At 47.3% G+C, this 25,888-nt stretch overlaps 2 protein-coding genes across 3 annotated transcripts in view; one reads left to right on the top strand and one right to left on the bottom strand.

Annotated features, from left to right (window-relative positions):
• Positions 1 to 25,888, top strand: part of Snd1 (staphylococcal nuclease and tudor domain containing 1) — a 407,737-nt gene that overhangs the window by 340,645 nt on the left and 41,204 nt on the right. The window lies entirely within an intron of this gene.
• Positions 652 to 10,032, bottom strand: Lrrc4 (leucine rich repeat containing 4). 2 transcript variants are annotated; one of them, XM_052173329.1, is made up of 3 exons: positions 9,844 to 10,032; positions 7,800 to 9,670; positions 652 to 773 (listed from the first exon to the last, which is right to left on the bottom strand). In XM_052173329.1, exons 2-3 carry the CDS (start codon positions 9,568 to 9,570, stop codon positions 667 to 669), a joined length of 1,878 nt encoding a protein of 625 aa, XP_052029289.1. In that variant the 5' UTR covers positions 9,571 to 9,670; positions 9,844 to 10,032; the 3' UTR covers positions 652 to 666. The 2 variants fall into 2 exon arrangements, with proteins under 2 accessions (XP_052029289.1, XP_052029288.1); XM_052173328.1 differs by lacking the exon at positions 652 to 773 and having other exon boundaries at positions 6,158 to 9,670.

A 25,888-nucleotide genomic window follows, 5' to 3' on the forward strand; every position in this document is an offset into this window, starting at 1 on the left:
CTTAACTGGATGAAATCTGGAGTGGATACCATTGGTCTCAACTTTAAGCATAAGTCAGAGAGCTGGTGAGAAAGTCCTTCCTCTGCCACCTGCAAAGGAACTACTGGAGACTGCACAGAACTGCAAGCTCCAAGGTCATCAGTTACTTTGCCATTCCACCCATGGCACCCCTTGGAGTCTAGCATTATGGTGATCCTGCTGGGCTGACCAGAAATCTGGTCTTCATAATAATAACAAATCACATCCCACTGGGTTTCATTCGTCTTCATCAATAAATTGGGTAGTTCAACAAAATTCTCTAGTGAATTTGGAGGGTACTCTTAACTATGTTCACATCCCTGACATTAGAAAACATAAAGCCATGCTCTGGCTGTGCCTCAATTCCCATCGTCACCCCAAGGTTAGTTAGCCTTGATAAAACGAACATGATGTGAGGATGCCATCACTCAGAGTTGATACTGCTTCAACAAGGCGGAGGAAGAGGGCTTGAGGAAAGGGAAAGCTTTATGCTGGCGTAGTGGACGTAAGTAAGAAGGCCTGCAGTGAGCCAACACTGTGCTCTTGTTATAGTCATAGTTCTCTGGAGCTTCAGAACCAAACTGATGTGTATACACCAGATGTGGATATGTTTTGAGTTAACTGTGTCATGCCCTGAGTACCTTCTTTTTAATAGGCAGGAAAGTAGTCTTCTTTCCTTGGTCCCTCTAGCAGTCTTCCCCTTGTGTTTTTCTTTTCCTCCTTCCTTTCATACTCCAGGCTTCCCTCTCCCCATCCTTAAAGAGATGAATTGGAAGAATATGCTGTCATGTCAGAAGGAAACCATTGTCAGTTCACACAGGCAGACTCTAATAGGATAAAGTATTATCCGACTTCCTTTAAGTCCAGAAATTAAGTCTTCTTGGAATGGTAATAGATTATCATTTGTAACCACTGTGGCTGCCAGCTGCAGACATAGGCTGCTAGTGTCTGCGGCCTCCGCTCTATGGCTGAGCACTCCTTCAGTCAGGAGCAAAGGCTGACACTTGGTTCCTGGATGGAACTGCCTGTATAGCAAAGTCTATTATCACTCATTCAATTACCTATGGGGGGCGGGGTGTCTCCAAGTTGGAGCAACTATCTGAATGGTATTAATGAACCCAGACAAGTGGGTAGATAAAGAAATCTAGACCTTGAAGACTGGGAAGAAGTAGCCTAAGGCCAGAAAACCAACCTTTGCCCGAGGAGCTGTGTGAAAGCCTTTCTCTCTGCTTGCTGACTCACTTGGCAGGTGAAGTGACTTACCAAATGACTAAAGTAGCTCAGAGATAGGGGCAACCAGAGCTGAGGCCTTAAAGGAAGTAGAAAAGATGGAGAAGTTGCTGCAGAGAGGCAATAGGATGTAAACATTAGAGGAAAGAAACATCATTCTTGCATGGAAGGATCATTCAGGATTTATTAAGCCCTATCATGGAGATTATGAAAGAAAACATGATGTAATAAGGGGGTCTTTATCAGTGGGCATATAAGAAGGCAGGTGGGAAAGAAACAAATAGATTAAGGACTTGTTACTATTTAATAATGTGACCATATAGTGACTGCCCTAGTACTGTGACTGGGTGAGCCTGAAAGGCTGAGTCTCGCCGTGCTCCGGCAGCCCTCACTCCTGCTGCTAGAGTGGCCTCTCATCTTAGTGCTTCCCAGATAGTGGTTCCAAATTCTCAGAGATGTTGCTCCCTTCTCAAGTGCTAACTTGCTTTGACAAGACAGCTTCTCCAACATTTCCCCACAGGCCTAGGCCTACTGTCTGACTCACTACAAGTATTCATATGCATTGAACTCAGTCATCATAATTTGTATAATACCTTCCCTTCTGGGAAAATACTGAACTGTGGCCTCTACTGCTTCCTTGGTGACTAGACCTTAATAGAAATGAGGGGTAAGCTCATAGCAGACCCAAGAAAGAGATCAGAGGATAAGATACCATCTGAAGACTGCCTTGCTTTCCCCAACCATGGACAGCCTGCAGGAGAGGGAACAGAACTCTCGTGGAAAGGTGTGGTTTGGCCCAAGCCCCAGCAGCAAAAAAGTTGGCCTATACCAGTGGATAAAACCTATGATCACTCTTAAGACTGATTCTAGAGTCTTATTAGAAAAGATTCTTATTAGAAAAGCAACAAGCATTGGTGTTTAGCCTCCCTTGCAAACCCCATGCCATCAGTGTCACACTAACAATCCTCTGCCTGATCCAACCAGCATCTTGCTTACTTTAAAAATAAAAAAATAAAAAAGATCTCCTTTTTAATTGCACCGCAAGCCCCTCCTTGCCTGTGTGTCTTCCAAGTAGCTTCATTTTTCTTTCACTTGCTAAAATCATGGTTCTTACTCCTTTCTTCAAGGGCCCAGTAGCTCTCTCTGTGCCTTTCTTTGTCTTGGTGCTTCCTCCTTCCTATCTCCAGACCTGGTTAGGCTTTAAAATAAGGAAGCATTTGTATCACTGACTTGGGTAATTTTGGTTCAGTTGCCCCTGCTGGAGAACAACAGATACATGAAGAGTCTAGGAAGCATCTAGGAAGCATGGCATCCTGTTAAAGACCAAGGCTTCCTAGCTAGAAATGTCCTATTCTTACTCAGTGTTTACATCACTGTTAGCAGAAGCACCTTTACAAAAAATTAACCCATTCCTAGACTAAGATGGTGTTGTGGGCCAGCTGCAGACTTAGTTAGGTACAGAACACAAAACAAAATGCAACCATTTTTCCTCCAACACACAGATAACCATTCTCTCTCCAGAATAGTGAAAGCAAGGAGACTCGAGTAGAGGTAATAAGTGGGCACTGGCCTTTGGTTTGTATACTTATACCAACAGATAACTGCCAGCTGTGAAGTGCATACTATACCACATCAGCTACCACACTAAGTGTGAGGTAAATACACAAATCCTCAATGTTTACAGCAACCTGTGAAGTAATGAAGCACATGTGAATTACTATTGTCTTCATTTCATAGATGAAGACACTAAATGCTTGCTGAGTCACAAAACTAGGAAGTGATGGAGCTGGAATTCAACCCAAGGACTGGCTCCCGATCCAGAGTCTGTTTGCAAGCATTATGCACGGTCTCTCTCCCTCTGATCCCCAGCCCCCACCCCCACGCATCCACAGGGTGGAGGGGAACACTGGCCTATTTTTTTTAATTCCTTAAACACACTCAAGATGTAATTTACTTATTTTAATTTAAAGCAAAGATGGAAACAATCCAGTACCCAAACCATTCTTCCCCCTGCAGGGGAAAGAGTACTTTCTAAGTGGCTAGAAACCAAAGAGAGTCACTTTGAGCCTAAAGCTGCCTTGCAGTTTAGCTGAGGCAGGGTTTAGAATGGCATGAAACAGTGCCTGTCCTAGGCAATGGCATGGCGTGCTAAGTGCCAGCAGAGGAGAGAAAATCAGACACGTTTACATGTAAATGTTCTCTCTTCTTTTTCTTCTCTAATTTCAAGCCCTTGCCGCTTTGGTGCACTAAAATGGTGGACCAGCTTCGAGTACGGTCCCTAGCCATCAATCGGTGAAGGAAGCCAGAGGTCGTTGACTCTGACCCTCTTGCCTGCCTACAATAGGAATTGTCTTGCCAGGAGGACTCTGCATGTTGTTCTGCCCAGCAAGTTATTGGCCATAGTACACGTTAAATAGCCACGATAGAGCTAATGTCTCTAACCCTAAGAGACTAGCCTGTCTACCTTCGTTGATAATAGAGTGGTAAGAAGTCCTGGAGGAGATTATAGAAATGGTAACCATAGGTGCGGCATTAAAGAACTAAATGGCTCATCAGGTAAAGGCACTCACTACTAAGCTTACTGACTTGAGTTCTAGCCTCACCACCCATGAGGGAGGGAAGAACCAGCTCCCACAAATTGTTTGTTCTCTGAAAGCCACACATATCCCATCACCCACTAAGTAGCCAGATGTAACATTTTAAAAGAGCCTAGACTAGGTAGGTAGGAAAGGAGCCATGGTCCTGTTCTCCCATCCCAGTCTCATCATTATTGGGCCAAATAACAGACACCAGTCCACGTGGAGACTATGTCTGATGGGAACTTACAGAACTTTTCAGTCATCTACTTTGCAAAGCTTTCCAGCCTATGGTTGGGAGGAAGCCAAGTCATCTTTCTTACTGGAATCACCATCATGCCTACTTTCAACTCTCTTCTGTAGTTATCACCCTCTGTGGGATTCTGCAGTTTCTGTCTGCCATTGGGCCTAGAGTCCAGAACTGTATGTACGCTGCTGAAGATCTACCCCTTCTGCATCTATGGAGCTCCTGTTGTCAGAACTGTGATCAGACCTTACAGGGTAGCTGAGCTGGATGGGATGGGAAGAAAAAAACACAGAATAGGAAGTCCCATTTTAGTTGCATATTAGTAAGGGGAAAAAAACCACATTTGCTAGAAAGTCAAGAGAGCCCAGTTCTAGTCTAACCTATTCTATTGTCTGTGTGACCTTGGATATGTCTTTCCATTTCTGTAGCACTCAGTTTCCTTGACCAGAAAATATTTTTAAAAATTAGGCTAGGTAATTTTCATGACCTTAAAAATTCTATAATGAAAAATCTGTAATACCATATACTCAGCTGCAGTCTTTCCTCTAATGTGTTGCTATAACTACCCCTGAAGAGCTACCAGCCCACGTTCCATTCCCAGGTAACCAGCCTTACAGCTTGGCCAGGCTTGAGAATGAGTCATTAACGCAGCCTTAGAGCCTCACTTCAGTGCTCTTCTGAAAAAATGTCCCAAGCTCCTGTTTAAGGGAGGATGTACCCCGGATGCATAGCAAAGGCGAGCTACCTCTTAACTGCATGACAGTGCCAGACCAAAGGATAAGCTACTGGGGAAAGAGTTGCCCCTGAAATGCCAAGGACACTTTTGCCTAGGGTTCCCCTTATCTCCCCACCCTGGTCGCTTCGGGTTCCAAGAGCAGAATATGCTCATCCCAGGACAAAGGCATTCCTCCTTAGGATTTCTCCCTCTCTCCTCCTTTGTCCTCAGACCTTATTTAGCCCAAGACCCTTTGTCATTGCAGTTACTGCATAATTTCTGACTTCTCAGACAGCTGTCAAAAAAAGAAGGGGGTATTAGGAAATCAGAAATCAGCGCCCCACCTTGTGGTGCTGAGGCAGCAGCTTCATTCCCACTTGCCTCAGAATGTATACCCAGGAAGCTGTTCCCAACAGCCTGAGTTGTGTCCGTGGCACTAGGAAACAGAGTCATTTCTTGGATTTTCTTCTGATCCTGGGCCAAGTCCCACCCTTTGCTCTGCTGCGGTTTTCTTTTCTTTATTAGGAATAGATAGTAAAAGGACAGAGAGAACCAACCATTGCTGCCTGCATTTTAAGTGCATACCAGTGTGTATGTGCTGCCATAGGCACTGATAGCCAAAAATGATCTGTATACCTAGGAAGATTCAAAATTGGCCATTTCTTAGCCAACTGCTGCAACACTGCCTCTTTCCCTTCTCAGTGCCAGATAGATCACACCCACTCAGTCCTCATTCCCTGCATTAGTATATATGCGCTGAAGAAACACGGAACCTCCCTGGAAGACATTGCTCTGTGAACCTCAAGTGCCAGACCCCCACCTCCTCCAAAACACATCAGACTATTAAGCAACGCTGCCTCTGGGAATTTGCAGCCAAACTACATTACTGGGGCCCTCTTAAATCCAAGCCTCCCAGGGTCCTTCGGTTGAGCCTCACCATTGAGTTCTGCTGAGGTGGCAGGTCATTTCTGGCCAGGTCCCAGGAGCTGAGGCTGACCCATTTCCCCTGCTTTTTCCAGGGCATGGGGAATTTGGTTATATCCCCAACAAAGCCAGGGACTAACACACTTAGCTTGTGGAAGATGCACTGGAGTTGGGTGCATTTATTTAAACTAAAGAAAGGTGGTTGACAGCTTTTAGCATTTTCCCACACTTCAAATTAACATTGTCTCCCTCCCCAAACCACCTCTTCCCTCCTGCCCCATCCCCTTCATTTAAATATAAATGACTCGGTCAGTGCTTATAAGACTGTATAGGTTCAGAATCTTATTCAATTTAACCCTTTGGGGACATTGAATTAAAAATTGAACAATATTTATTAAAATACAAAAATACACTTTTCTCACATTACAATCAGTGTTCTTTTGTTGGCATCCCCCACCCGTACCACCCCCTTTCAAATCTGAACCCTTTATTTTCTCTTAAAGCTAAAATAATAACTGAAAGTTACATCATTGAATGGACCAGAATAACAGATCTTGCCCCGTGCTTGTAACCCCTGGAGGTAGGCCTGGGGGAGGGAAGCTTCCATCCATGACACCCCAGTCAACAAAACTCCATGCCGTACTCATTTGTGTGTTCCCCCTCCCTTGTCAGTTTTGTTGTAACATCACCCCCCCCAAAACATCCTGGTGGCAAAGGCTTCTTTCAGTTAGCCTGTGCCCTTTTCAGCTAGCTCTCCTTTTCCTCTCTACTCATGTTCTGCCCCCACTATCACCACAACTAGTTGGCATCAGCTGCACTAACCCCTAATGAATCAGCATTTAGACCAGTCACCAAATCCCAGCATGAGACAAGCTTCCACTCCCCTCCTCCCCCATCCCGGCCTATCCTCCTCTTCCACCTTACAACAAGCAAGATCTTTTTTGAAAAATCATAAAATGTCATTATTGTCTACAATCATTTGTCAGATACCCGAACAACAGGTGGACACGGCCCACTGCTGATTTCTGGCTCCTGTGAATCATCCCTCTGCTGCTTGGCTTCCCTTCTCCCGGGGCCGCACCCCCTTCAGGCCGCCTCCTCCCGGGAAACCCTGAATAGACACATGCCTTGCAGAGTGGGTTATGCCCAACTGCAGGAATCTGGTGCAATGTGAAAGCATTTGACTGAGAGCTACGCCAGCTCCCTTCCTTCCAAGCTGTCCTGAAGCACTGTCAAGGGAGACACATGCCAGTCTGAAGGCACAAACCCAGAGGACTTGTGCACATGTACAAAGAAACAACCCCTGTAAGGATTAGTTGGAATTTTGGTGGTTTTCCTACTTAAAATATATTTACAGATCTATCTTTCCTATTGTCTCTGAAGGAAAAAAAATACTGCCTCCCAATCTTTTGACACAGTACAAATTTGTGATGCATTTTTAAAATTATTTTTTAAATAAGATAGATCTGTAAAGACAGCTCTCAGCTTAAGAAAGATGTCTATAGAAATGGTATTCCTAGAACCTGTGAAGCATCTTCTAAAACTTGGCAGGTGCAGTCTATCCTTCCTTTCCCCAGCAGCCCACACCCTGCCACTTTAGGGGTGTTGGTTGTTTTAGTTTGTTTTGTCTTAGCAGTTTCCACCTTACAGCAGTTGACTTGAGGCTCCTGCCCACAACCTTGCCAAGAGTCCCTTCCCTCCCCCTTTAAATAGAACTTACAAGTTAGAAAATAGTTTTGTTTTGATTTTTTTTGTTTTTAAATTTTAATATAATCTTTTTTAACCAGCCCATAGATTTAATATATAAGCATATACAAGAAAAAGTCTCTCCCCACTCTGTACAAAAGTTGCTCTTTTTTGTGCATTCTATTGCATTTTATAAGTTTTTGAGGGAGGGGGAATCATATTTGAGTTTCCTGTACCTTGTCCTTGGTATGGGTCTGAATTATATAAGGTTCAGAGATAGTGGTGACTGTGGGGTGCAGAGAGTTCCCCAGGCTGTTTTCTGTCCAGTGGGCCCCATGTGCTGGTTTGTAGGTGTTGTAGTTAATATGGTCATGTATTGTGGGCAACACTACTGCCCCCTCACCTGATACACCGGATGGAGCTGCTGTTGCTGCTGCAGATGCTGCTGCTGGGATGTCTTCATCCACCTGGATAATCTCTACTGTCCTGGCGGCTGTGACTGTACTCCGCTGCTGGTGCCGCTTGCGAAGTTTATAGAAGACAATCAACATGGCAGCAGCCAGAAGAGTCACTGCCACAAAGCAGCCGATGATGATCTTGGTGGTCTTCATGACTTCATCCAGGCTGGTCTGCATCTTGTCAGTGCTGTCTGTCGAGGGTACTGGCACCTGCTTGGGCACACGGGTGGTCTGGATGAGCACCGTGGTGGAGGTGGTATATGCCGGCTGGTAACCAGTGGATGTGGTGGGAACAGGCTTGTACTTCCGTGTTATGTCCTCAGGTGATATCTCTGTGGTCTCCACCGTTACAGTGGTGAAGAAGCTGAAGTTCGGGGTGTTGAGCTCGGCCGAGCTCACATTGAGGTAGGCCGAGGCATTGGAGTTGCCTGCCACATTGGTCACCATGCATGTGTATACTCCAGTGTCTATGAGCAGCACACGAGAAAAGTTCAAGGTGCCATCATTGAGAACAGAAATCCGTGGGTGCCGGGAGGCGTGGCTGAGCACTGTCCCATTGGGCAGCAACCACTTCACAGAGGACATAGGGGGAGTCCGACACTTCAGTTCTGCCATCCGATCCTCAGAGATATTGAGGTCCCGAGGTGCATCCATGATGAAGGGGGCAGAGCACTGAAAGGCAGCCTGGTCCACCTCTACCAGGTAGCGGCCTCGCATGTGCATGGGAGCATGACATCGGCCACAGCAAGTGGAATTGGTGGGTATATATTCCCGAAGCCACCAAGCCAGCCACAGAATATCACAATCACAGTTCCAAGGATTGTGGTGTAGGTGCAACTCCACCAGGTACCTCAGAGGCGTGAAGAGGTCATGGGGCAAAGATGAGAGGTTATTGTGGGCTAAGTTGAGTTCCACAAGGGAAGCCAGGCCGTCGAAGGCATTCCGCTCAATCAGGCTGACCTGTGAGTTCATCACCCACAGTTTCTTCAGGGAGCTTAGACCATGGAAGGACCCAGGCCTGATCTCAGGAAAGTGGTTCCCTGACATCTCCAGCTCCTCGAGCCCCACCAAGGGTGTGAGATTGGGCATATCCTTAATGTTGCACATGCCCAAGTTCAGGTACTTGAGGTTGAACAGTCCCTCAAAAGCCCCCTCTGAGATATACTCCAGCTTCTTGAGTTCCCCCAAGTCCAGGCGCATGAGGGAGGGCACCCGGTTGAAGGCATAAGAGGGGATGCTCTCAATGGGGTTGTTTCGAAGCCAGAGCTCCCGCAGTTTGGACAAGTACTCAAAGGCCCCACTGGGGATGACCGTCAGCCAGTTGTCAAACAGTTCCAGGGTGTTGAGACTGGCGAGGCCATTGAAGGCCCCCACCTCTATCTGCCTGATGGAGTTCCTGCCCAGCTGCAGGACCTCCAGGTGGTGGAGGTGCCTGAAGGTGTCAGCCTGAATCATCTGGATGTTGTTTTCCATGAGGTTGAGATACCGGGTGTTGGAAGGAATACCCTGCGGGACCTCAGAGAGTCCCCGGCGGGTGCACACCACCTTGCTGAACTGGTTACTGCAGGAACAGACGGAGGGGCAGTTTTGGGGCCCGGCTGAAGCGGCAGCAGCGATGGCTGCACACAGAATCCACACTTGCGCCGTGAGGTAGACGACGGGAAGCAGGACGGCATTCCAGGTGTGGTGCACAGTTACCTGCCACAAGAGCTTCATGGTGTGGCACGTTCATAATTCACCATCGCCTGGGATTTTGGCTTGGAAAAGAGAACCAGCCTTACCCCGGCTTAAGTGAGCTAGGAGCTCCTCTTTCCATCTGGAGAAGGAGGTGGGGAGGGGGCGATTAGAGACAAGCAGATCGGCCTAGAAAAACCCTGCGAAACTACAGAGCGGCCCCTCATCTACCAGCCCACCCTCATGGCCAGCCCATAGAAAGCTAAGACTCTCTCCCACGTTGCAACCATCCCCACCCAATTCACTGTCACCTACCTCGGAAGGAAAGCTGGAAAGAATTAGCGCTGTGTCCTTAAGCTTTCTCCACGAGAGCTGGGCTCATCGTTCCCATTCTGACTTTAGTTTTAATTAACAAAGGGGGAAGTAGTGGGGGCAGGGAGGGCAGAGGGGAGGGGAGAGGTGGGGGAGACAAAATGGCTTCTAGTAAATCCGTAGTCGGCGAAGCCGCGGAGTTGAGGCGCGCCAGGGAGAGCCAAGGCCCGGCGGGCTATGCAGGTGCATGCCCCCCCGAGAGCCCGAGGAGCGGCGCCACCAGCGCTTCCCTGCTTTGTCCTTGGACCCTGGCACCAGCTTGCTCCAGCCGCGGGAGAAGGCGCTTCATCGCCAAAGTGTGTCTCCCGGGCCCCCAGCCCTCTCCCTGGGCCGCCGCGGGGGATGGGGGTGCGGGGGCGCTCCCGAAGCCGCCCAGGCCGCGCTCGCTGGTTGCTGCGCTGCTCTCCACTCTGCTTTCCCGGCCCGGGGCTGGCGGCAGCTGATTGCAGTCGTGAGCTCGCGGGGCTGCGAGAGTTAAGAGGTGTTCGCTGTGCCTTCGCCCTCCCTAGGCACACACCCCCTTTTCTCTTCGCCTCTTCTCGGAAGGGTTAAAAAGACAAGAACTGGGCTCAGTTCTCCAGTCCCGCTATCTGCTGGCGCGAGGAGCGGTAATCCGTCCAGCCCCAGAGGGGCAGCAGCGTGGACGTGGTGCTGGGACCCGGTCCGCGAACGGAGGAGCGCGCAGCGCCCGCGGTCGCGCCCGCACCGCAGGCCCCTTCAGGGAGTCCGGGGGCGGGCGCGGGTCCGGCGGCGGCGGCGGCCGCAGCCCCCGGCAACGCGCAAGCGCCCGCCGCCGCCCGCCACTACTGGGCTCCCGGCGCGCCGCCGGCCCCGGCTTTGTGCGGAGAGTGCGAGTTCGCCGCTGGGGCTCCCGGAGCCTTCAGCAGCTGAGCTGCCAGCGGGTTGCTGCAGCGGCCAGAGCGCTGGCGACGGCGGCGTGAGCAGTGGGGGTAGCGGCTGCGGGGAACGCTCCGAAGCCGGTGACCATGGTCCCCGCTGGCTAGCGGCGGCGGTGGCAGCAGCGGGGCCCCTGCGCTCGGCGCCCACCGTCTCCTCCTCGCGCCGGGCTCGCGGTGTTGCAGGCGGCAGCCACGCAGACTGCTCTCTCATCCTTTTGTCCTTCAGTCAGAACGTGAATGTACTGCTGACGCATACTGTTCTAGGGAGAAGATTAGCGTGATGCAGTGCTCTTATGTATTAACACCGCTCTCCCTCTGTCGCCTGCCCGCAAGGGGTTAACGCCGCGCCTTCCAGCGCGCGCCGGCCCGCGCCTTCCAGCGCGCGCCGGCCCGCGCCGCGCAGCCCCCAGTCGCGGAGGGCTGCCTGCCTTCCTCGCTTCTTCCTTCCCTCCTTCCTCCCTTCCTTCCTTCCTTCCTTCTTTTTCCCCACCCCCCTCCCCCCTCCCCGGCAGCTTCCTCCCCGCCCCCTCTAGACGATCGGAGCGGCCCAAGCGGGCAAGCGGGCGAGCGAGTCGGAGTGAGCGTCAAGTGAGGGGCTGCGCGCTAGTCGCAGGCGTTCGAGCTATTTTGGTCAGGTCGGAGCGAGTGGCTGGTTGGCCGCTGATAGGCTGGAGCGGTGCGGAGCTGCAGCGGAGACTGCGCGGCCCCCACCCGGGCCACCCAGCACCCTCCAGCCGTTGACTGCTGGACTCAGGGGCCCGGGTGCGGCGGCCCTCGGTGGGGCTGCAGCAGTTGGCCGGCCTCCTGCAAGCGCCCGCGTCATCCGCACCCCCGCTGAATGCTGACGGGGTGCCTGGCTGCGCGGCCAGAGTTTGGATCTGCAGGATAGTGGGGACCCAGGGGCGTGCGCTGAGTCGACGCAAGGGCTGCGTTGAGTCAGAAGACCCCGTGCTCGAGCTTCGCCTTACTCTGTGCCTATCCTTCCAGTCCCCTCCCTCGCACACTTTCTTGTCCCTCCCCTCTCTCCACAGCTTTAAATGATAGTTTTCTTAATGAGGGTTGTGGGGGCGGCAAACAGTGGAAAAAAAGACTAAATTCAAGGAGTTGAGGGAATGACAACCTGGGGAGGATTAAGGTGAGCTCCAGGAACTCATGGTGCAACCCATGGTTCATTCATGGGGCTGCATGCAGCCTTGCCTCCTTGCTGCCCCCTTCCCTCCCCTGTATGGCCCTTGAGCTGTACCAGCCTCTCTCAGGGAGTCCCTTAGCAGCTTGCTGGAAGGGGCGTTCTGGCCCCTGTTTTGACAGGCTATTGTAAAACCATAGGTCAGCATTTGCCAACTCATTTCCTCCATAAAAGAACCTCTTTTCTCAGCTATGTGAGGGTGAAACAATCTCTAGGTCAGCACTGTGCTGTAGGTGCAGTAGATCATGATATGGGCTCACTATCCCCTCAGCCAGCCTCAGCAATAATAATCAATAATAATCGCCTCCTTACAGGCTGGCCTGTTATCTAACAAGTGTGTTTGTTTAACCCCAGTGTTCCCAGGTGGGCTGTTACTTAAGGATGAGCACGCCCAGGATTTCCCAACTTCCTGAACTCTACCACAGCCATAATCTCATTATTATCTGCTGCTTCAAAAACCTAAACCTTCGAGTCCTAGAAAGGTCCTTCACCAAGACCTTGAAGTTTACATTTGCTGCCAAGGAAAACCATTAACATGGTAATTTTTGAGCTCTGTATGACACTTTTTATGAACGTGTGTGTAGAGTCACACACATATAATAAGTTGTAGCACCAGGATTTGAACCCTTACAGGCCTCACACAAATTGGTGTCGGTACTTGGGTGTAGACATGATTCCTCAGAGTGTTCTTACAGAATAATGCAATCAGATTTTACCCTCCACTCCCCAGTCCTTGTTAGGGTGTTTGTGTGCCCACCATACTAAGAACTTACCTGTGACTGCCCCCTGTTGTCTCCATTTTCCAGGTGAAGGCACTTAGCTCTAGCAAACAGTAATTTGCTTACAGTCCTGCTGCCAGATAGTGACAGTCAGCATTTCAAGTTGGTCTTCAGTTCACGAGACCAATGATTTCATCCCTAACAGTATCCACTGTATCTACTGCACAGGCCAATGGTGGTGGCAAGGTTGAGGAGAGACTGAGCATTCAGTGAAAGGCATATGAGAAATCAGAAAGAGTCGGAGAGACAGGGACTAAGAAAGTAAGTTCTATAAACTTGTATCACTTGTGATGAGAGATCAAGGGAAAAGTGAGAAACTGAGGCGAGCCATACCCTCATGCTAAGGTCTAATTCCATTTGACTCTGTAGTGGTTTTTCCCTTGGAGACAGGATTTTGTTTTAAAGCTTAGACTGGCCTTGAACTCATGGCAATCCTCTAGCCTCAACCTTTCAACTTCTGGAATTCCAGGCTTGTGCCTCCATATGCCTCCAATCCTTTGAATTCCTCATTAAAGCCCTTGTGTAAGAAGGATGCCACTGTCTCGTGGACCCAGGAAATGTGAGCCTGGTACACCAGGAATCTGTGGGGAAAGCTTTGGCCTTGACCCAGCTACGACTGAGCAGGGAAAGTGTTGTGGTATTGGGGGGGGGGGGGTGTAACACTAGGAAATGGGTGGCATACTGGAGTATGGTGCCTCTCCTTCCTTGGGCGGAAGAGGGGGCTCCGCCTGAACTGGTTTCCTGTCTGTGTAGGCAAACTGGGGCCCCATCTGTTCAGCTGCTGCCCCCGCATTGTGAAGGTAGATGGGAGAGTGAGCTGAGTTGGATTAAACCACTACATCAGAACAAGATTATCTCCTAGTAAATGCGGCCGATACTGATGAGAGCAAATGTTCCCAAATTCAGTGTAATGCTACATGGGACTGCTTTACCCATCCTTTATGGGCCAGCTAGGCCACAAAAGTTCTGGAACCTACAGAATAGGCTAAAGAAGAGGCTCTCACACCTGCAATTCACAGTCCTCCTGACCTGAAGCAGTCCTACAGCCTCTACTCTGGATAAACTGAGCTCCCTGTGATATTTTGTCCCTCACAACTAGAGGTTCTGGCTGGTGCCTGGATCTTTAGTGGTAAGAAATAAGAGAAGGCAATTCACACTTAAATAAGAAGGAACACTTCACTGGGCTGAGAACATGGACAGTTTCACATAGGCACTGTAAAATAATGTTAAAGATGTGTTCAAGAAGCTAGGCAAAGCCTGGGTCAGCAGCTCAGTCTTGAAGAATGGGCCTTGTACTGAAGTTGGGATTCCTGAGTTTAGGGTGGTTCTTCTGATTAGAAGACCCATGATGAAGTATGCCTTGATTTATAAAGTCAAGGAAATGGACTAGAAAGTTCCTTTCACTTCTCACAGTCCTTGATTTTCCCTCCTTTTCAGACAGGCAGCTTTGGGAAGAAGGCTAATCCTTTGGGCGTTGTAGCCTAGCTTTAGAAATAGGCCATGGAGTTGAGGAGAGAATGCTCCCTTCAGTTTAGTGTAAACATCCACAGGACTGGAATAGACCGAATCACTAAAAGGGTACATAGATCACAGTGTTCATTTTTAAAGAATCCTTAAAAGAGAGACCTTAACTTGGCCTCTCACTTTACAATGTTAAGGAAACTCAAAAAGGCATGGTAACTTCCCTAGTCACATAACTAGTTAATATCAAGGTCTGTCCCTCTGAATTCCTTCTATCGATATGATGATATGTGACTAATTGGCTTTTAAACCCTGGGGTTGAAGATATTACCAAATGCATGTCCTGTATTCTTTGTGAGCAAATATGTTATATTCTACTGCTCTGGGGGTAAATGTGGACTTTTGCTAGTGCTAGTATGCCATTCCATATGGCTTGGGTCTCTGATAAGAAGTCAAAGGATTGTTCATGTAGAGGGACCCAGTACTGTCAGGCTAGCCCACTCCCTACTCTGCTAATGTCTGTCCCTGAGGCATTATCCTAAGCAGCCACTAGATGTCCATAATGCCTCATGGGGTTTGCCAGCAGTAGCAGGGTACCATCTTGCTTCTCATATGCTTTTGGGTCCTTCCTGGGGACCCAACAAGAACTCAGTCAGTGTAAAAGCAAAGAAAGGCAGATATTTTAGAGACAGGAATAAAGAAGGAAATATAATGAGAAAATTACTCTCCAAAGAGGCAAGAAGCGATATTAGTTGGTAAATTTGTAATGATAAAAATGTTTAAGAAATGTTCCATGTTGGAGGACTCGTGGCTTCCTGTCCAGTGCAGTGAATGAGCACGTGGCCCTCGTGTTTCTCATTCACCTCTGCTCATGTGCCAATGAAGTTTCTGCTCATCTTTGAGAAGGCTCCCTTATTGCCTCTGGTCCCCTAGTGAATATGGCCATGCTGTTACTGCCACAATCATAAATAGAATGTATTTCTTCCTTGAGTGGATGGTTCACGCAACATAGATACTCTGAAAGTTGTTTTCTCTAAAATATCGGCTCTTTTAAAGAAAGGGGAAAGTTTTAAACTAAAGAAAGAGGAAGTCAGGCTGGAGAGATGGCTCAGCAGTTAAGAGGTCCTGAGTTCAATTCCCAGCAACCACATGGTGGCTCACAACCATCTGTAGTGGGATCTGGTACCCTCTTCTGGTGTGTCTGAAGAGAACAAGAGTGTGCTCACATACATTAAATAAATAAATCTTTTTAAAAAATGAGGAGGAGGAGGTCAAAGTGGTCTAGGACTATAAACAGATAGCTTCGTGGTAGATGTCCAGCATGGTATTCCCAGTGCCTTGAATTCTGTCCCTGGTATTGAAGGTGGCAGGGTTGAGGCACGCCACAGAGCCTAGCAAGAACAATTTTCTAAAATCTCATCTGAAATAAGACAAGGTGGTTGATAACCAATATAGAGAGCTGGACTTATGATGTAGCACAAACAAAAGCACTGTATTACCTGGCCATGGTAGAGCACACCTGTAACCCAGCACTTAGGAGTTCACAGTCATCCTACATAGCAACTTTAAAGCCAGCCTTGGATATATGAGACCCTGTCTCCAGAAAAAGAAAGGGGGGAGAGAAGTTACACAGAGCTATACAGAATACAAAGGCCTCTTTCTGGTGGTGCCTTTGGGCTGGAGTGAAAAGACAGGCCTCCTGCCTGCTAGCTGTCTCTTCCTTTCTTGAAAAGTAAGTTTGAGATACCAATCTTGCCATAGTCATGCATATGGGTCAGCAATCAAAGAGGTCCAGAGGAACACCTGTGAACACCCTTTGCCCCGCTGCAGGTACACTGGCCCATCCAGGCCCAACAGTTTACTTTCTTTAAATACCTGTATATAGAATAATAACTTTAGTAACATTTTCTGGGTGTTGATAGGTACTTAGGCTGTAAACACATATAGCTCTGGGCTAGAAACCATTAGATTCACCACTTTATAGGTAGATTTAAGTTTTATTATGGTTGCAGAAGTAATGAGTGACTTAATTTCTGTGGCTGCCATAAAAACATTTCCACATAATAGTCAATGACTTCAGCCACCAAATTCTCTTGGAGATTTAGAAGCTCAAAGCTCATAATCTATCAAGGCTTTGCTCCTTGGAGAATCTTGAGTGGTCTTGATTTCTGGAGGCAGCCCTTGTCACTGTGTCCCCTCAGGCTCTGCCTCCATGGCCACATTGTCTCATTTTCTTCTTTCCTGTCTGTAATTTAGAGGGACGCTTCTGGCTGGATTTAGGACCCACCAGGATAATCAGTGCAAGCTAGGTTGTGAATCAGGGGTTCACACCTACAATTAATTGCTTCACAGTTGAGCATGTGATGCACCTGTTGAAGCCACTCATGTACCCTAACTACATTCTACAAGATTGCATGCAATGTGTACATGTACATGCTAGCAAGTGTTAGAACACAGTGGTGGCTGTGAGGAATCAGACAAACTCGAGCCTAAATCTCAGACAGGTTCCCTGTATACTATGGAAGCCTCAGACTATTCATTTGTAAAGTAGTTCAAGTCTTTTATCTTATTGGGCTACAAGAAAATTTTGGAATTCATAACTGGTCTCAGCAAACAACAAATAGTATGTATTGGTTTTGTTTGTATTGATTGATTGGTTGATTGATTGATTTTGAAACAGGGTTTCTCTGTAGCTCTGGCTGTCCTGGAACTTACTCTAGATCCACCTGCCCTTGCCTCTGGAATGTTGGTATTAAAGGCATCTGCCACCTCTGCGTGATGCATTTATTGTTTTTAGTATGGAAGCTACTATAGAGAAAAAAATTTGTCTAGTCAGTTTTTGAGTTTTCTGTTATTATTTCGGATCACTTACTCTTGCATTGCTCCTAATTTAAAACTTCTAATTCTTCATTCATAATGTGGTTTTTCTATTTCTATATAATTCTGAGACATGATCTTACTCAATGGCCTTGGCTGCCCTAGAACTTACTGTGTAGATCTGGCTGGCCTTGAACACGAAAAGATCTGCTTGCCTCTGCCTGGCAGGTGCCACCACACCCAGCAGTTAATATTAGCTTACCAGCTTGTCAACATTTCACATGACCCCAGAACATATATTCAGAACTGCTAAGGTAATCTCTGTTAGATTAGTAAAAACCTGTACTGTTTGTAATCTGTTCTCCATAGCAACTAAAGTGATCTTGGTGACTTTACATCAGATTATGTTATTGATTTACTTTAAATGTTCTATTTTCTCATAAATTGAATAGCAATCGAAATGCCTACCATAGCTCCTCAGCCTTTGTCCCTTTCCTTCAACCTCAGCCCTAACATTTATCAAACAAACCCCTCCATACTCCTAGCATGACAGGTCATCATATTCTGAAATATTCTTAAATCGATTCTCTCACTTGGGATTTTGCTCTGTCTTCAGCAGAGATTGCTCTCTCCCACGTCCTCAGGCTAGCTTCTTGAGGTCTCCCAACAGACTTAAAGGAACCTACTAGCAGCTTTAGCTTTATTTACTTTGTACTATTTCCAGAGAGATGACCTGCTTGTGTATTTGTTTATGTTCATTGCATTCCCCCATGGAAGCACAACATTGGCCCTTCCTTCCTTCCTTCTCATTTCTTCTTCAGTAGTAAAACTCAGGCCTCTGAGGAGAAGAACTTGGGCCCCTCATTCCATGGACACCATTAGTGAAAAGGTAGTTGAAATTTTGATGGTTTTGTTTTTTGTTGTTATTGTTGTTGTTGTTTTAATACAAGAAAAATAAAGAAGATCCTAGTGATCTCAAGATCTGTCCAGTTCTCTTGACTTTCCTAATTCTTGCTGACAGACTCCTGAGAACCAGTTTTATGGAGGCAACATAAAGGTGTGCAGGTTTCTGGCAGTTGTAAATGTAAGGGTGAGTTGAAGTGTGGACACAGGTGTACAGACATACCTGCACTCACATCTGCATGTGTCTGTCATTTTCAATTTTGCTAAAGTGCATTTTCTGCTAAGGGAGTGAGGACTGTTGATCCTGAAATAGAGAACACCAGGACAGTGAGATCAAATGCTTTGAAAGTGGCTGTGCCAACGCTTTTTGCTAATTAAAGAATGTTAGGACAATCACCACTAGCAGCAGTAAAGGGCGCCCCATTACCTCTCTCTATGGCGAGTTGGGTAAATTTAAAGGCAGCTATAAATACCCTGCTGAGATCCTGAGCTTAAGCACAGTTGGGGCTGGGTGAAGAGGAGGCCTAGCTTCTGTCTCCTTCTGTCCCTTCTCTAATAGCTGTCAGTCCCTAAATTTTTCATGACAACAGAACAAACAGTTCCATCAACAAACTCTTAATTTAACTTAAAACACCCTAGAGGGGGTACCAGACAAGTGAGAATCACGTCTGACCGGGAGTCCTGTCCCCTGGGTCCTTCTGTGTTGCCTTTGACTTTTTTCCCCTTTTGCCTTAAGGGAATGTTTAACTTGTTCCTCTACCATTGTGTTTTTGAGAAAAACAAAGTCATTAGGCTTAAGGCCACTCTCCCCGGAATATCTTACTATCCTATCCTTAGGCACCCTTGCTAGAATTCAGTATTTAGAATGTGTGAGTAAGTGGGAGCTGTCTACATTCACTCTCTACAATTTTGGGCTAATTTTAAGAGGTATAATCAGATTTGGAACTTCCATGTTTTTGTCTCTTGCTCTTGGCTGCTGGATCCTCTTTTGTGGTTTCTTCAACAACCTCCCAGCCATCCTTACCCCATCAGTTTACAGAGCAGTGCCATGCTGCTACTACCCTCTCTCTGCCAACCTCCTTGAACTGTTTGCTTTTTTTTACAGATAGATCATCATTTCTGGCCATCAAGCTTTTTGCTTTATATAATCCATCAATTGTTTTCAGTCCCCCACTGCCAGCCTTAGCTATGGCTAGTATTCCCCTAGTTCCAAATGGTGTAACTTCAGTTTGTCATTCTGTACTGACTTAGCAACTTGGCTTCTTCCACCACGCATTCATTGGCCCGTCCTAGGGTCTTCAGGGGGTGAGGGAGAATCAAAGGACACATAGCATGTGGCTGGAGTGATCTCTCAGTCTCTGGAGTGACCATCCCCTGCATCCCACCCTTAGCCTGAGGAAGAGTACTGGTACTCAGGGGGCGGAGAGTGCCACCCTGGGAGTGCCAGGCCAGCACCGTTGGCTTCCCCCTGAGTCATCAGATGCGCTGTGGGTAGGCTGGCTGGCACCCAGGGCCTGGGTGCTCCATCCTTTTTATTATAACTTTTGGGGAGTTGGATTTACTCAGCATTCAGCCTGCTTTTGGTCCATGATTTCAGATGCAGCTTTTACCTGCAGTTACTGCTAGTGGTACTCACCTTTATTTTAGAGGATGTGGCTGCTGATAGACTTGAAATAGGGAACTAGGGTCCTTAGATCCTCACTCATGCTTACACAGGTTGGAGAGCCCCTAGTCAGTTGGTTAGCTGGGCTGTTCACATGTGCATTTTCTCCTATTTGCTTGCTGTGTCTTACCACAATCTGTGCATTTGACTGGAGCCAGTAGATAGATTTGTTTCTTTTTAATTAAGTCAAGCATGAGTCTTTTGAACTTTATTCTGTTCCACTGTAGAATACCTTCATACACCCCACCATAAATCTTCATCTTTCAAATTTTGTGTCACTACCAGCCAAAGGTGCTATAAGTGAGAACTACTTAGAACCTTTTGTCTTGAACCATTTAAAAATTTTTATGTTAAGGACACGAGCCTGAGATGTTTTTGCTTCTAGTGAGTGCAGTGAAACCCCACCCAGTTGAGGCCTGGCTAGAGGAGCCTTCACTCTGTGTCTCTTTCTTGGTGACTGTGGCTAGTTTGTGTGGCAGCCCAGTGAGACTGCTTGATTGGTATTCTGTGCACAAACACTGAAAAAAGCCCTGGAGGATCCCTGCCAGCCAATAACTCTGAAAGGGCTCTTTGTGCAAATGAGCAGCGTGCGAGCTGGACAGGGCTCCCTCCCTCCCCTGCCAGTGTCCTCTCTGGCCAAGCAATTTGGTGGTGCTTTGGCGCTGGCACAGAGTACTTGGGGATCCCTCCCCAAAAAGAGACCATTTTGGGATCCCAGACACATAGAGCAACTTGAGCTCTGTCCCTCCTGTCCCAGCTCTGGCAGTGTGCCTCCAAGTGCCAGTCAGTGGGATCTATTCAGGGCTGTGTCTGTGCATAGATGAGGGGCAGGAAGTAAAGGAAGGAGGGGAATGTGAACAGACCAACCATCAGCAAAGTAGGGACACTCTCACTTCTCTCTGGTGGGATCCCCAGAGCCCTGGGGCATGGAGCCACACAGCACATGAGCTTCCTTCTGTGCCAGTCCGGTCCATCACTTTCTTCCAGCAGGACCTGAGCCATTTGATTTCCTAATCAACTAAAGCTGCCTGTTGTCCCATGCCTGAGGAAGGAAAGAAGTAAGACCCTTTGTGCCTGCAATAGCTGACAGCTGCAGAGTAAGACTCCATCAAACTAGTACCAAAAAGCATCCTGGTGCTGATAGGAGCCAAGCACAGCCAGGCACAGACTCTAGTGCCTACCTGTGACTACCAGGCCCCACACTTAATGCCTCTTAAGGAATTGGCTCCTGCCACTACGGCCCCACCTGACACTGCCTCCTTTCAGATGTTCTTGTTATTAATGAGTTTTCTAAACACATAAGCTTGACTCACTTGCTTCAGGTGAAGGAGACCATTCTCATTAAGTTTTGTTTTCTAGGAAGGAAAAGCATTAAGTAGGTGTGTTGAAGAATTTGCTAAGGTCTCACACTCACACGTGAGCCTAGGAGACAAGAAGACTGACAAGTGAGGGAGGGTGGGAGTAGCAGGCCTCCTGCCGGTCGCTCATCTCCCTCCCCATCTGATGGCTTCCTGAGACAGCCACAGAAAGTGGCCTGCCTCCCAGCTCACAGCAGCTGGTGTCCTGAACCTCCACTTCAGATACTGGTGTGTGCTTTCGTACAGGCCTCACCTTTCACAGCTTTTGCTACCTCCATATATATCATTGACCTTAATTATTTTAAATATGTTGATCAAAGACCCAGATGTCCAACTGGTGACAGAATGCAGGCTAAAAATAAATGAGCTGTAGAGATGGGTAGAGAAAGTGGAGAAAGTATTGCTGTGCAAGCTTGAGGACCCAAGTTTGAATCCCCAGAATTCATATAATACCTGGGTAGGAATGGTGATCCACCTCTAATCTCAGCATAGAGGTCCCCTGACCATCCTGGCTAGCTAGCCAGAATGGCAAAATTAGTGAGCTTCAGGGCAACAATACCTTGTTCCAGTGTTGAAGGAAAATAGTCAAGGGAGACAACTAATGTCACCCTTGGGTTTTCGCGTGAACCCACATACAAGAGCACCTATACACACAACCCACATTCTGGGGACTAAAATTCACTCATAGTCCACAGAAGCAATGCTATGCTGTCAGCAGAGTGGGTATTAAATGGACAGTGCTGTCAGACAAATTTGGTTGTTTTTTTTTCCCCTTCCTATCAGACTAAATGTCCTTCTTTTATTCTTGAAACCACCAAAGAGGGGAGGAGCAGAGAGCAGTGTGGAGGGGAGACTACAGCCTGAGGTAGGTTCCCTTGTAGCAGAAGTAGGGCTCCTTGCACTCACTGCCTTGTGCTTCTCTCTCTTGGGTGTGTCTGCTCCCTAAAAGGAGCACAGATGGCACCCTGGTCAGGGCCATCCCTTGTACTGTTACTTGCACATCCAGATACTTGAGGAAGAAAACCCAAGGAAATTTTCCCATTTGCCTGAAGCAAATGGCTAGTCCAGACTCAAGTGTGGCCACTGGCATTTAAGTTCTGTGTTGCAGTGTCTCTGCCCCACATGGTCAGGTGGCTTTGCAGCTTGGAGAAGCACCCCCCACTCCCATTCATATACACACACAAAATGTATCCAGACCCACCCACATGGGCAGGTGGGCCCCTAAAGATGCACACTTTGTAGAGTAAGCCAGCCTACTACTTCCAGAGGCCTTTGTCCCCATATTAGATCAGGTGGGCTGCAAATCTGAATCCAGGGCCTTGAAAGCTTTTCTCTGCAGTTCTCTGCATGGGTCCTGCAGCAGGTCCCTAAGCTCCTCCCTCCCTCCCCCCCCCCTCCCTCGTCCTTACCTTGCTAGACCCACTCACCGTTTTTGTATTTTACAAAGAGCTTTCCTCCACTTCTCTTTCCCTGCTCTTTTTGTCCCTACTCTTCCATTCCCAAACAACTGAAGACAGTCTTCCAAAGGGGCCTGGAAGATACCGGGGTGGGAACAATAGACATATGTTGGTCAACGGACCAGATAAGTCCTAGGGTTCTTTGCATAGGAGAGTGACTGTAGTTCACAATAATAAATTGTATTTTTCTTTGTTAACTGTGTGTGTGTGTGTGTGTGTGTGTGTGTGTACCGTCATGTGGATTCCAGGATGGAATTCAAGCTGTCAGGCTTGATGGCATGTGCTTTACCCACTGAGCCTCAGCACTCATATTTCCAACTTCAGAGTAGAAGAAACAGTCAAATTGTAAAGTGATCAATATGCCTTTCCCTAATTATTAGACAATATGTGCATATATCAATAAATATGTGCAATTATTGTGTGTTCATTGAAAGCAGTTTAAAAATATACATAAAACAGAGAAAAGAATCCCCCTGAAAGAGGAGATGGCTTTGCTGACAACTCCAGAGGTCTGCCAGCCTGGGCCATGCATCTGTGCCGTTATGTTTTCCAGGTGCTTAGTGTGGACTATCTCTCTGTATTGATGGATCTCATTTGGTTGTCACGTGCATTTGTCTTGGAGGCCTGCTAATGCCATTTGAGTTTCTGAAATCCTTATTTTGCAAATCCATTTGTGTCCTGGGTTTAGCTCCCGATTACAGGATTAGCAGAGATTATAGGGTCTGTGTGATGTCTTCTCCAAGCTTTCTATCTGATTTATGGCTACCAATTGAGAAATTTGCACACTGGTAGAAAGGAAATAGGGGTAGATAAAGTTTGCTGGGGAAAGCAAACAGAAAGACTGTCTGTCTTAAGAGCTGGAATGGTGCCCGCCTTGATACTTAGATCAGAACCAGTTAAGAACCTAAAACCTTGCTGAAGGCCATGGACTTCAGAACTGTTTGCGGCTCTCCGTCCCTCCTGCTCCGCCAACCTCAGCAGCTGCCCCTGGAAGGGAGGGGTAGAGTCTGAGCTAAGCACCAGCCCTTCGGTGGCATCCTTTACTGAGAGCTTTCCATGAATGGCATCAGCCGTCCCGTGCCTGCACCTTGTCAGTTCTCATTAGACAGACTGTGGAGTGGAGACTGGAAAGGAGGGCAGAGATGAGTTTGGGACACATCAACCCCTGCTACTCCTGTTAGGGGAACCAGTGATTTCGCTTTGTTTCAGGGTTAAAAAAGCCATACATAGCTGTGCTAAAAATTCATGGGTCACACTAAGCTGTTTTATCCAAGTGAGAAACTTTGAAGCAGCTTTAATAATGAGGATTATCATGTTGTATGTAAAGTTGGTCTCAAAAGTACAGCAGCTCAAGGGTGGACTAGTTTAATAGAAATGCGACCCATAATCAGATTCACAGGTGTCTTTCTTGGCTGCAGGATGGTCGCCATAGCTCCAGATACTTGATGCTTACACACCAGTCTCCAAAGGCAGGCAAAACTATAGATTTCTATTTTTTTAAATCATAACAAAACCATTCCCTAAAAGCCTGTCAGCTGACCCCATTTACACCTACATCATTCAGACCAGGATGACATGCCCAAAACTAATATGTGGGGCCAGAAAGGGAACTCTCCTACCCCACCCAAAGAATGGCTGAGGTTGGGGTTTATGGCGTCAATGGATTTACATAGGAAATATACATCTTTATTTTTATTAACTATAACTAAAACCTAGCTTTTGGTTTGAATATGAATGTAGGCAACAAATCATAGTATAAGTAATGCAGCTGTGACCCTTGTCACGCCTTTGAAATATGGTGGCTTAGGAAGGGCCTGGAGAGGTGGTTGAATGGTTAAGAGCACTGACTGCTCTTCCAGAGAACCAAGACCCACATAGTCACTCCCAGCCAGCTGTAACTCCAGTCCCAGGGGAATCCAGTACCTTCTGGCCTCTGCAGGCACCGGGCATGCATGTAGTGTACAAACACACATGCAGGCAAAACATCCATACACACAAAATTAAAATATGAAATATTACAGTGGGATTTGGATATATTGTAAAAAACTTGTTACTTAGTGTACTAGTAAAGAAGGGAATGTACTTTACTATGTCTGGATTTGGGTGGGTTTTTAGGAAACATTTTCATAACCGTATGTCAGTAAAATTGGTTTCCTGTGCATTGTGCATATTTAACTTTCCTATGCATGCTAGAACCCTAGTCTGTGAAAGGGCCACAGCATGGAACTGAAACCAGTCAGCATTTCCTAGATCCACAGGAGGGGAAGGAAGAGGAGGGTGAGTTGCTCAGCAGGTCTTTGTCACAGAATCAGGTAGCCTAAGTTGCACTGGCATGGTCTGTTAATTCCTGTTAATTCCTTCATATTTTCATTTAAAATATCTCCAGTTTTTCTAAAATAATTTTTACTTTTTTAAATGGAAAACTGTCAATACAATTTGAAAAGCAAATAGAGTGTATAGACTAAAGAAGCATCTTACTGAATTCTGGCAGTCCCATTTGCCCTCAAGGCTCTGCCCCTCTTTTGTTAAGGAGATGCTAAGACAGATTAGCAGCACACTGGGACTTGCTCCTTAATATATCAGAGCTGAAAGATAATTGAAAATGGAATAACTCAGTTTGTGGTTCTCCATTTAGTGCCCTGTCATTGACCTGCCTAAAATAATTCAGTGTATGGGCAAAGGCAGGTTTATGATCAGCTCCCTGTCTTAACCATTAGTGACCCCACACCCACCTACCAAGGAGATCAGTACAACTTATCTTTTATGCACATGAATCATTTTTTAATGATTTTTTTTATCTTCTACTTGCTCACGAAAACATGGTTCAGTTACTTGTTCCAGAGTTTGGTTTGGAGCAGACTTGAAGCATCCTCACCTCTGACCCACAGCACACCTTTCCCTACTCTGCTTCCCTCTCATTTTCCCACTTTAAAAGTCCAGCATCCGACTCTCCCTCCTACCAGCCCCTCTTCCGACCTCCATGATCCCTGCAGCACATGCCAGCTGGGATCCAGTAGCTACTGGCTAATTGACTGGGTTAATGTTGCTCAGTGGGACTCGGAGGGTTAGCCTTTGTAGCACAGCCCCAGAGCACCGAAAGGTCTGAGAGCCCAAAGTGCACCATTGCCTTAGACCCTACAGAAAACAGCACTGGAGGGTTGCCACTGATCACGCAGCTTCAAGGTGCAGGAGCCAGATTCGACCAGAGCCCCCCAGAGCTGCAAGGAAGCTGGTAATCAGTCCCCTGCACCAGCCAGAGATGAGATATGACATAGAGCAGTGGCAAAGCCTGGAGCTGCCTCCACTCACTGCATGGTAGCACCCTCAGAGGAAGGCACTCTTGTCTTTCTGCCAAAGCATTCAAACCACCCCTCCACCTTCCCGCTTTACCCTTCTTTGTTGTGGCTATTCCTCCCTTACCAAAGGGGAGGAAGGTTAAATAAAACAGCAGACCCCTGGGCATGG

The sequence above is a fragment of the Apodemus sylvaticus genome, chromosome 2 (genome assembly GCF_947179515.1).
Source record: "Apodemus sylvaticus chromosome 2, mApoSyl1.1, whole genome shotgun sequence".
Lineage (NCBI taxonomy): Eukaryota > Metazoa > Chordata > Mammalia > Rodentia > Muridae > Apodemus > Apodemus sylvaticus.